Consider the following 12769-nt stretch of genomic DNA (forward strand, 5'->3'; position numbering starts at 1 on the left):
GATATGGACAGATGAGGAGAGGGATAAAGGTGGAGATAGTAGAGAAACAGGAACAGAAGAAGATAACGCTGGAGTAAAAAGCAGAAAAATGAGAAAGAGAGGTAGAGAGGACCGCTACTGAAAAAACATACAGTTGGGAGCAGGGTTAGTTTTCATTTTAGTGGTAGAAGTTTTTCTTTTAACATATCTGTTAAATTTAGTTAATAGTTCATTGTATTGTATCCATTTTAGTCCATTGTAATCTGAAGTGACATATAATTTTAATCCACAAAAATTAAATTGATGGTGTGAAATGTGGGAATGATTCAAGGGCCCCCGGAATAGGGGCCCAGAATGCCTGGTTATGATCATGTTTTACAAATTTTCTGTTTTAGATACTGTTTAGTACATTGCACTAAATAATGTAGGTATTAATTACTCACTCTGACACTTGCATTTTACTTGGTTCATTAAAAAAAAAAAATGTTTTACAAGTTGTAATATTAAGGATATCAGTGATTTATTCTCACATACACTACAGTTCAAAATGTTGGGGTCATTACTTTTAATCAGCAAGTAAGCATTACATTGATCAAGAGTGACAGTAAAGCCATTTATAATGTTATAAAAGCTGTTCTTTTAAACTTTCTATTAAAGATTGCTGAAAAAATGTATTGCTGTTTCCACAAAAATATTAAGCAGTGCGACTGTTTTGAACATTGATAATAATAATCAGAAATGTTTCTTGAGCACCAAAACAGCATATTAGAATGATTTCTGAAGGATCATGTGACACATAAGACTGGAGTAATGATGCTGAAAATTCACATTTACCATAAAATAATATATTCAAATAGAAAACTAGTATTTTAAATTGTAATAATATTTCACAATATTACTGTATTTTTAATCAAATAATGCAGCTTTGGTGATGAGCATAAGAGACTTCTTTCAAAAACATAAAAAATCTGACTGACAGTCTTCGCTCTTTCAGTTACAGCAAATCAATCCCCAACATACTTGGATTAATTGAATCAATTCTTTTTATCATTTAGTTTTGATGAATCATATAGTTTTGATGAATCTCTTCCCTCTTATATTTATTGTCGCTAAGTCAACAAACATTTTTTCTTCAGTAATCTCAGTAAATTGAGACAATTAACACTGAGTAGACGCCTCATTTAACAATGGCTCTTTTATGACTTGCACTGGTCCACACCAGGGCTTCTTTTTTTTCACTGGAAAGTGTTGCATCACAGACCACTGCAGGATTACACATTGTGAGATACATACTGTCATATCTTGAGCAAACACCTTTTAAAACCTTGTTCCACACTATCATAATGAGCATCGGTTTTGGTGTATTTGCACACTGTTTAAAACGTTAAACATTTACATGCGAAGCATATGGAGTGTGCGTTCAAGAGATGCATACATTATTGCTAATAATTTCAGAAAGGGGGGGTCATACTGTAGGGTCACAGAGAGATACGGCCCTGTTTCTCTCTTTAAAGGAGACGGCGAAAGATTTTTTTTCCCCCACCGAAAGGAGAAAAAATGTGAAATGAAAATCGTCCAAGAATCATTTGCATTCAACTTTTATCAGAGCGCTAGGAGGACATTTTTTAGAACGATAACGCCGCGAGTGGCACGCACCAGTCTTGACTGTGAGAGTGTGTTTAAGGTGTTGTGGTATGATGGTGGTGCGCAAGTGTGTGTTTGTGTGGAAAGGTGCATCTACCTCTTTTCCTGATGGTGTGCGTGTGTAAGGAGGAGAGAGGGAGGGAGGGGGCTGGTTAATATCAGACCAAATAATTAGATTCGCTATCAGGGCGGCGGCAGCAGTGCGGGGATCAGGCAGATTAAAGCACGGCCGTCGTCATTAATATTCATGAGGGAGCAGGGCTCGGACGAGGGGGCTTAGACTGTTCCTCAAAGCTCCGCACTCGGTGGGGCTTAAAGAGCCGTTCTCAAAGTACCCTAGTTCCTTGTGTGTGAGGGGGTGGGGGGCATATTCAGCAACACCAGGGTTACACTCTAAAACATGTGCCGTTCCTCTTTCACAATAGTCTACTTTCTGATTTCTCCACACTTGTCTTTCAGCCACCCACGCTGAACAGAGGTGGCAGGACTACATGTCACCTGCGTTTTTAGGCCTGTTACAACAAGAATGTTTCCTCTTATTAAAGTGGAGCCTAGGCTTGGGCGGTAATACGGTAATATCGTATACCGCGGGATCTAAAAATAGCAACGGTATCAGTTTCAATATCGTCATACCGTCATAAAAAAAATCCAATGCACTTATATAGGAGACAAGGATTAAATATTAAATATAATTTATTTAATGGCTAAAAATGCTTATGTGTGGTTGTCATCACGTGACAGTGTGGAGGAGAAAGAGTGGGGGAGAGAGGGGGAAAGATGGCAAGTTGCGCACCGAGTGACCTGGTCTCGAAGAAGAACACGACTTCTGCAGTTTGGCAGGGATGGGCATTTCAAGCAAAAATAATATTTGAAGATCGCCTGGTATTATTTGATTATTATTCGAAAATCGCACCCCTCCACCATATGCACACACACATGCATGTAGGCTACACAGCTATACAGCGGAGCGGTGTGACACTTAAATAGGCTATAAGTAAAAAAAAAACCGTATTTCTTTTCATATTTATGTTTAATAATATAATGTTGTTATTTTTTTATTTCATCTATGTTGATTATATGAAAAGGAAACTGCATGAGATGAATAAGATAGGATGATAAGATGCCCAATATCGGAAAACATTTGGAATGGGTCAGACATGATTTTTGACCACTTATTACATTTTGTTTTCAATTCAATTCAATTCAAATTTATTTGTATAGCGCTTTTCACAATACATATTGTTTCAAAGCAGCTTTACAGAAAGTGCATTTCAGAAATGTACATAGAAGAATATAGTTAGTTAATCATCATGTATTAATTTAGGGCATAACATTTCGCCGGCGTCGAGTCGTCTCATCGCAGGTGTTGGGGCATCTGAAGTCTCCGTGAGAGGCTTTCGTTTTGTAGAAAGCCTTTCTTTAAAGTGAATTTCGTTTTGTATAAATTGTATCTTAATTTTAATCAATGTTTCATCAACGAATTGCCTGGAGTAATAAATAAAAGCATATTTATTAGACAATATAAGCCGGACACGGAGGCACCGGCGCGTGAACTGGAGCGCGTCTCCTAAAAAAACGAAACTCAGCGTATAAGATAGATGCCTTAAATATCTGAGAAGTGTATATATATAGTAAGCTTGAAATGTCTACTTTTAAACAAAACAATTAAAAACTAAAAGAAATGGGCTGCTCTCTGTGTAGGCTAATTCATATGAAGTGTGCATTTCTCTCTATGCGTGTTCACTACTGCGAAGATGCGAGTCTTCATCGTAAACTTTATCTGTGCAGCCACTGACATAGAAAGTTTTTCATTAATAAACAATTCAAATGTTTCATGCATTATAATTACTTTTGCCGGTTCTTTGTGGCAAGCTTTATGCGTGCTTTGAGATGCAGAATAGGCAATATATTACGAAAACGCTCATTATGGTTTAGCATTCTCTCCTATATATATTTAAGTAATTTAATCAATATAAATATGTGATTAGACTAATGGCTTAAATCAACTACTACTAGTCAACTAGAAAAAAAAACCTTTAGTCGTGCACGGGCAGCCCTACTTCACATGTTTTCTAACCAGCATGTCACTGCGGGCGTTCTGAGCGCGCGACGCTGAGTGGACTGAGCACGCGGCGCGGGATCTTCAGAAATGCGCTCTCTGCTCTGGAGGAAATATTACCACTCCGCTCGCATGCTCTGGTGTGAGACAATGTGCATCTTCTCCTGTTGTCTGAGAGTTGATTGACAGCTTTTAGATGCATTATTGGCATCGCCACCCTCTGGTTGAACGTGTCACCACCGCATCAGAACGGAAAACATGGGGATTTTTTTTAGACAATAATCCCACAACCTATTCCATATTCTATAATAAAATCAAATATTCGAAAATTGTGACTCATCCCTGCTCAAACCAACAGTTTGGTGATGCCTTCTGAGCCTTATGTCATAATTTTGAATTATCACGCGGTAATACCGTATACCGCGGTAAAATAGGGAGGAGGTTTGACGGTATCAAAATTTGGATACCGCCCAAGCCTAGTGGAGCCTTATTTATTACCTTTAACATTTAGGGTGTGTTCACACTTGTAGTTCGGTTTGCTTGGTCCGGATTTAGTCCTAGTCCGCCTAGCGTTCAGATTGGCATTTTTAACATCGAACCTAAAGGCATAGGGATATGTTCACAACCAGATTAATCGGCTTTAATGACGTATTGCGTATTTTTTGACAGAACTTACCGAACATCCAAAACAATGTTGTGTGCTGGAATAAATGCGCTCGTTGTATGTGTGTAGCTACATATGATGGTATTTTGACCAGCTGAGAATTCGTGAAGAGCTTGTAAAATGTGTAAAGGAGTCAAAACAGCGGCAGGAATCCCTCCGTCACACACATAAACGATCTGCTGCGAGAAGACACTGTTCTGATGCCTGTTCTGAACTGTGATGGGCAACATCGAGACTATGACGAGAAAAAAAACAGGTGTGCGTGAGCATTCTGTCCTTTTTAGGGTCGCATCTTCCTGTTTTTGGTTCGTTTACATGTCTTTGGTCCGTGTTGCGTTCATATATCATTCGAACCGCACCAGAGTTCGTTTGGAAGTGGACCTTAGTGGTCTCTGTTTGCTTGTTTGGTGTGCGCTAGGGTTTGGATGGCAGCGTTCACATTTATTCAAATGAACTGCACTAACAGAGCAATCGCTCCAGGGTTCGTTTTAATCGAACCAAACAGTGTGAACACTAGCTATGTTTCCATCCACACGTTTTTATCCGCATTAAGTGATATCGAATGAAAAATGCCTTATGGAAACAGTAAAATTCGATTGAATTTCATGAATATCGACTCAAATGAAATACGATCGGTCTCATCGGATTTTATCTTGATCGATATCCGGCTTATGCGATAAACGCGGATGGAAACGTTATTGTGGTGCGATCCATTTTGCCTAGTAGGCCTAAAACTTTGTTCGCAAATGTTGGCTTGAATGTTGTGCAATTCGGTGAGAAAATGAATGGAAACATGTCTCAAATCAATTCGATATACCAATTTGATCGCAAAACAACATGTGACGTCATTACGCACAGGTTTTTATCCGCTTTAAAGCCGTTTGATGGAAACACACTTTCACCAGCTTTATTCGCATGAGGTTTTTTACCGAACTTCAGATAATTCGATTGACAAGTGGATGGAAACATGGCTGCCCAGTCTTTATCATTTGGTTTCAACTTAAACATTGTTTATAAATGGTATAATATGATGTTCAGATACATTTAAGCAAGATTCAAAATTGATACTTCAATGAAAAAAAAAAAAATGTTGCACTGCAAAAATAGCATCTTAATAAATGTTTAATTAGCAAGTCACAACAGATGTTACTTTTAGTAGACTTGCCTATGCTACATAATTCAGTGTGCGTCAGATGATCAACTTTGAGCTTTATGAAATATTGGTCATTTTCTACTTAGTCATGTGTTCATTTTTTGCCCCGAATGATGTGTGGTCACCTCGCCACTTCCAAATAAAAATAAGGACCCGCTGTGTTTGTCTTGATCGATTTGAACCGGTTCTTGTTCGCTATTCACAATAGGTCATAACCATTTACATCTTCACTTTACTCTCCGTGTGCATCTGCGTGTGCAGATCTGTCTGTGTGTCAATATGTGTGTGTGTTTAATTAGAGAGCGCGTTTGTCTGGAAGTGTTTTGTCAAAGGCGAGGGCTGACCAGGCTGCCCTCTCCTTTTGTGAAGCTTAAAGTCGAGTCGTGTTAAATGAGTCTGAAACAAATTAGCAGAAGCACGCAGCACTTATGCCACAGACGGCTCCAGCATTGGGTTTCAAATTAAAACAAAAGGAGCCCTATCTCCTTATCAGCACTAGTTCCCCATGAAATACAATACGGACTGTATCTTCAGGCAAGAACAGACAGAATTAGAAAGAAACCCTTCAGCTGTCCTCCTCTGCGGCCCATCTCTTTTCCTCATCCTCTCGACTGGTGGCTTTTTATCCTCCTTTACACAGTTGAACTAATGTCTTTTTCATTTTCTCCTGTCTTTAAAGTTGATTTGGTAGCATGTCAGGGATATAAGGACTAGTCTCCCCAAGGGCATGTCTTTAACTTAGTGTAGCCGAGTGAATGAAGGAATGGGAATCTTTTCTTACATATTAGGCTATGAATGAACTTGGCCTGCAGAAATGCTGCCACCTAGTGGAATGGATCAGTCACACTCAAATAATCGGCTTTTAAATGAGACGTGCAATTTTGTGAATTTCAGCCTGAAATCAACCCTTCAGTTCATGTACAGCCTGTTATCAGCACCATATAATGGCTTTATTGTGGTTGGATTGGGATAGACTTTGCCAGTCGTTCTGCTGCTCATTGTGAATACCTGTTAAATCTGACATTGAAAATTACCCGCCAATTTCCCATTAAACGCATGCTTGAGCTGAACAATGAAATGATTGTGTGGGAGAGTCCAGGTGTGTTTAGTAGGATATTTGCCAGCTGCCAATACACACTTCCACCTTTGTATACTCTGTTTAGTTTACTCAAAATGTTTAGTTGAAATGGATCCAGTATATACCCGCGTGATATCCCCTTTCCAACCGCTCTTGTGAATTTCCTTTGAGATTTTCTGGGGGTTTCCCCCCTTCTTTTCTCACTCAGGGCATCCCTGTGCCCAGTCCCCTATGGTCAGAAGTTAAATGATTAAAAAACTGTTTATTGGTCTGGAAGTGTAGGTCTGCTTGTATGATATTGCAAGGTAAAAGAGGTATGCTGTATGCTGAATTTTAATGGGGCAGTATCAGGAAGAAGGGATTAAACGTGCATGTGCTTTTTGTATTTCTTTGAACATAACTTAAATCCATTTCTTAAGCTGAAAAAAAGTCAGTGTCTCTCACAGATAAACAGGTGGTTTTCTCTTGGAAAGTGCAATTCAAAAGCGGTTTGAATAGACAGCTGAAAAATGTAGGGACAGCAGTGTAATATAGGAATTAGTAGTGGTCCGTTCAACCTTACGGCTATGCTTTAGAATAAAGGCAAACTAAATAAGTATATATTACTTTGATATTTGTTGAGAAATTGTATGTTCATAAGTTAATTGTGTATTTTACACATTTTACATTTCAAGTTTTTAAAGCAAATCATCTTAGGAAAGTACTGTATTAGATATTCCAGCATATTGACAGATAAGTGCATGATGATGACAAAGTCCTTTCGTGTGTATAAAGGATGCAAAGGAACCCATTTAAAAATTTCGAAAGGAAATGAGAAATCTTAAGCAGAAATATCTTTCATTTTAGTATAATAGGGTCTTTTTTATATAACCTCTCGCTGTTGGATCTGCTGTAAGTGTCCCACTGAATCCTCCTCTACCTCTATCTCTGTTCTTTTTAAATTGCAGGCTGACTGTTTTTCTTCCCCTTTGTGTGTTTTAGAGCCATGTAATGTCTCTGGAGTGTGAGGAGCCAGACTGCTGGCTCAGAAGAATTCCTGTGACCTCAAGCCTCACTGAGTCAAACTGCACCATCTACAGTCAGGGTATGACAAAAAGAACAACAACACACACACCTCTCACATTCACTAACGTATGAGATGTAGAGTCTAACAGTGACAGTTTGTTTTCCAGGAGGAGCGTTATTCTGTAAGCTGACACAGGAGCTGTCCAGTGGAGATGCTCTTCTGGCAACGCTGTCCTGCTCCACAGCGGATCATTCGGCAGCGACTCAGACCCACGGCGTGCGAGTGAAGGAGGAGCCTGTGTATCCCGCTGCTCTGCACACTGAGATCCAGCTCCTCCCACAACAGGCTGGCATGGCTGCCATCTTAGCAACTGCTGTCGTTAATAGTGAGTCACTGCTTGCTGATAAACACAACATGTCTTCACAGTTTCTTGCATTTTTATGAGTGTGTTTACATCTGTGATTAGGGATGGTGGGCCATGTTTTTGCATATGTACGTAAATCATGACACATAATGCGTAATAGATTAAAATTAATTGTCAGTTGTATTTAGATCTACTTCCACTGAAAGTACCTGTTTTTTTTTTAGACACTATAACATGGCAATATTCTTTTAATACTGATTTAATACTCATCATATCATTTATAATATTTTTTTAAATATACCATGTAAATACAATGGTATATAAATAGTATATGTGAAGTTTGGGGTAAGTTTTTTTTTTTTTTGCTTTGAAAGAAATTAATACCTTTATTCAGCAAGGATGAACTAAATGTAAATGTCTTTACTATTTCAAATAAATGCTGTCCTTTATGAACTTTCTATTCATAAATAATAATCCTAAAAAAAAGTCTCCACAAAAATAATAAGCATTAGAACTGTGTTCAACATTTTCTAAAATCTAATAGAAAACATTTTAAATGTAAAAAATATTTTACAGTTCCTACTGTGTTTTTAATCAAATAAATGGAGCCTTGGTGAACATGAGAGACTTCTTTTTTTTTTCTTCTTCTTTTTTTTGTTTATCTTACGCACCCAACCTTTTGAATATTTGTTTATATAATAACATTATGAAATATAATTCATAATGAAATAAATGAAAATAAAATAATGAAAATCATTGAATACATTTTGTTATATCATCACTGGCTTGTTCAGTTTTGTATTTAACTTCAATGGTAATTAGCCATTGTGCATTTACTTTGGAAATGAGACAAATACATCTTTTTTTTGCATTTTTAAAGTTTCTGGATGTTGCAAAATGAATTGACAATGGAGAAGACATTAGTTCAGCCATCAAACAAAACTGCAAAAATAATGGTAATTTTCATGCAAGTTCACAATGGCAACTTATTTTACCATTGAAAAAGGACAAGACTTCACCTTTAAGTTGCTTGTCATTCATGCTCATCGCCAGTAGGTGGCAGTGTTGTGTCAGTTCCGACAGCGGAGGAGTTAATTGGCTGGTACAGCCCTATCTGCAACATCAGCTAAACTGCACGAGGAGTGGGAGTGCACACGGACATGCCATGATGAAGACATGAATCACTGTAAATAAGGCTAAAGGGTAAAAATGATCAGCCCAACTTTGCGCTTCCCGCTGCATTAGCTGGGCTGCAGGTAGACGGATAATTGGGATGTGACGGTCGTTATCAAATATAGCCTGTTCAACATGTGGCCTGACACCAGATCAGCCCGATTACGTGCACACACTTTTGCGCACATCACAAACTCTGTCCCCGTTGCCGTGGAGATGATGGAACACTTCTGATTGCTTTCTCTGATTTAGAAATTTGAGTGTATTATGTTTGTGTGTGATTATATATACAGTGGGTGCATTACTAAACATTGAACATCTCACATATGGTTAAATAAATGGAGGATATCAGTTAAAAAAAAGTGGGCTTGCAGAATAAATTGGAGAAATATCATCATGTCAGAAAAACATTATTGCTATTATGCAAGTATGCATTTTCTAATTAATTAGTTAAAGTTTTTATTTCCATAATCCATGTTCTGTCCTTTTATAATGTATACACAAAGCACAAACATATCCAACATCATGAAATGAATGGATAACCTTCACTTAACATCCTCTGTGATAAACTATCCTGAAAGGATAATCATTTGTTACCTTTGTTTCTTACTAGTCGTATTTTGTGTTTGTGTGTGCAGAGGACATTTTCCCTTGCAAAGACTGTGGGATCTGGTACAGAAGTGAGAGGAATCTTCAGGCCCATCTTATGTACTACTGCGCAAGCCGCCAGAAGCAGCAGACCGCTTCCTCTCCTCCACAGGACAAGCCTAAAGATTCATACCCTAACGAGAGGCTGTGTCCCTTCCCGCAGTGCAACAAAAGCTGCCCCAGTGCCAGCTCTCTGGAGATCCACATGAGAACACACAGCGGTGAGACACTTTCCTGACAGTTTTTTTTTTTTTACTTCGTGAAACGGGCATGCTTGCATGAGTATTAACGATGTTTTAGTAAAGTGTCATTTATGTCTGATTTTTAAGTAATTATGTGTGTTTGTGTTAATGTGTCTCCAGGAGAGCGTCCATTTGTGTGTTTGATTTGCCTGTCAGCTTTCACCACTAAGGCGAACTGTGAGCGACACTTGAAGGTTCACACAGACTCTCAGAATGGTTTGTGTCATGGCTGTGGTTTCATCTCCACAACGCGAGACATCCTGTATAGCCACTTGGTCACCAGTCACATGGTTTGTCAGCCTGGCTCTCAAAGTGAGGTGTACTCACCCAAACCACCACTGGCTGGAGGTAACAGCTCTAATATCTAATATCTCTAATATATATATATATATACAGGTCCTTCTAAAAAAATTAGCATATTGTGATAAAGTTCATTATTTTCCATAATGTAATGATAAAAATTAAACTTTCATATATTTTAGATTCATTGCACACCAACTGAAATATTTCAGGTCTTTTATTGTTTTAATACTGATGATTTTGGCATACAGCTCATGAAAACCCCAAATTCCTGTCTCAAAAAATTAGCATATCATGAAAAGGGTCTCTAAACGAGCTATTAACCTAATCATCTGAATCAACTAATTAACTCTAAACACCTGCAAAAGATTCCTGAGGCTTTTAAAAACTCCCTGCCTGTTTTATTACTCAAAATCGCAATCATGGGTAAGACTGCCGATCTGACTGCTGTCCAGAAGGCCATCATTGACACCCTCAAGCAAGAGGGTAAGACAGAAAGAAATTTCTGAACAAATAGGCTGTTCCCAGAGTGCTGAATCAAGGCACCTCAGTGGGAAGTCTGTGGGAAGGAAAAAGTGTGGCAAAAAACGCTGCACAACGAGAAGAGGTGACCGGACCCTGAGGAAGATTGTGGAGAAGGACCGATTCCAGAGCTTGGGGGACCTGCGGAAGCAGTGGACTGAGTCTGGAGTAGAAACATCCAGAGCCACCGTGCACAGGCGTGTGCAGGAAATGGGCTACAGGTGCCGCATTCCCCAGGTCAAGCCACTTTTGAACCAGAAACAGCGGCAGAAGCGCCTGACCTGGGCTACAGAGAAGCAGCACTGGACTGTTGCTCAGTTTTGCATGTCATTCGGAAATCAAGGTGCCAGAGTCTGGAGGAAGACTGGGGAGAAGGAAATGCCAAAATGCCTGAAGTCCAGTGTCAAGTACCCACAGTCAGTGATGGTCTGGGGTGCCATGTCAGCTGCTGGTGTTGGTGCACTGTGTTTTATCAAGGGCAGGGTCAATGCAGCTAGCTATCAGGAGATTTAGGAGCACTTCATGCTTCCATCTGCTGAAAAGCTTTATGGAGATGAAGATTTCATTTTTCAACACGACCTGGCACCTGCTCACAGTGCCAAAACCACTGGTAAATGGTTTACTGACCATGGTATTACTGTCCTCAATTGGCCTGCCAACTCTCCTGACCTGAACCCCATAGAGAATCTGTGGGATATTGTGAAGAGAAAGTTGAGAGACGCAAGACCCAACACTCTGGATGAGCTTAAGGCCGCTATCGAAGCATCCTGGGCCTCCATAACACCTCAGCAGTGCCACAGGCTGATTGCCTCCATGCCACGCCGCATTGAAGCAGTCATTTCTGCAAAAGTATTCCCGACCAAGTATTGATTATTGAGTGCATAACTGAACATAATTATTTGAAGGTTGACTTTTATTTATTTATTAAAAACACTTCTTTTATTGGTCGGATGAAATATGCTAATTTTTTTAGACAGGAATTTTGGGTTTTCATGAGCTGTATGCCAAAATCATCAGTATTAAAACAATAAAAGACCTGAAATATTTCAGTTGGTGTGCAATGAATCTAAAATATATGAAAGTTTAATTTTTATCATTACATTATGGAAAATAATGAACTTTATCACAATATGCTAATTTTTTGAGAAGGACCTGTATATACATGTAATTTTAATAAACTGTTAAATTACTAATATAACATATTGTAATTATGTACAATATATGCTGTACTATATTAGGGGTGTAACGGTACACAAACACGACGGTTCGGTACGTACCTCGGTATTAACAGTTCGGTACAGAAGGAGGGAGAAAACTAAACATAAAATTGCTTCTTTTTTTATTAAAGTATTTAACGAGTGTGTATGTTTAAATAAATTCTATTATAATTCAAATTTTCTTAAGGATAAAAAAATCTATCTTAGCTAATGCTGTAAACTATATAGGGGAGCCCTTAATTACACATTAATTACACACTATAATATTAAAGGTTACAATTAACAACAGAGCCCAAATTCTTAAATTGAGTTGCTATTTAGAATTAACACTCAAATAAAAAAACATGTACTGTAAATTGCACATAAGGCAGGTTTTGCACTAACTTCTAAATCTAATTTTAAAGTTAATTTTCTACTCCCAATTCATTTTTTAAATATAACTATTTACACATTGGCTGTCATAACTTGTTTTCATGACAAATTCATTTAAACATACATTAAATAATCAAGACATTACTAACAGGCTAAGTAAATATAATGAATAGGCTAATATAGTGCAAATACTAAATGCTTTAGAGTTCATTTCTCTAGTGAACTAACCTGCTGTCATCACTAAATGCCTGAGGTAAATGTAATGCTACGTGAGATATTATTCTCATGCTGTTTTAATTATATCTTTCCCGCAGTTTAATGTCATATTTATAATATGTTGAAATATAC

General features: G+C 38.2%; 1 protein-coding gene across 1 annotated transcript in view; it reads left to right on the forward strand.

Moving 5' to 3' along the window:
* zfpm1 (zinc finger protein, FOG family member 1) overlaps nucleotides 1-12769 on the forward strand; it is a 90860-nt gene that overhangs the window by 73467 nt on the left and 4624 nt on the right. Inside the window, exons 5-8 of the mRNA XM_056261140.1 lie at nucleotides 7559-7661; nucleotides 7750-7968; nucleotides 9759-9989; nucleotides 10131-10358. Of these exons, the coding sequence (XP_056117115.1) occupies nucleotides 7559-7661; nucleotides 7750-7968; nucleotides 9759-9989; nucleotides 10131-10358 (781 nt within the window). The remainder of the gene's footprint in view (nucleotides 1-7558; nucleotides 7662-7749; nucleotides 7969-9758; nucleotides 9990-10130; nucleotides 10359-12769) is intronic.

Source organism: Rhinichthys klamathensis, unplaced genomic scaffold, assembly GCF_029890125.1.
Source record: "Rhinichthys klamathensis goyatoka isolate OS25496 unplaced genomic scaffold, OSU_Roscu_1.1 h1tg000181l_1, whole genome shotgun sequence".
Lineage (NCBI taxonomy): Eukaryota > Metazoa > Chordata > Actinopteri > Cypriniformes > Leuciscidae > Rhinichthys > Rhinichthys klamathensis.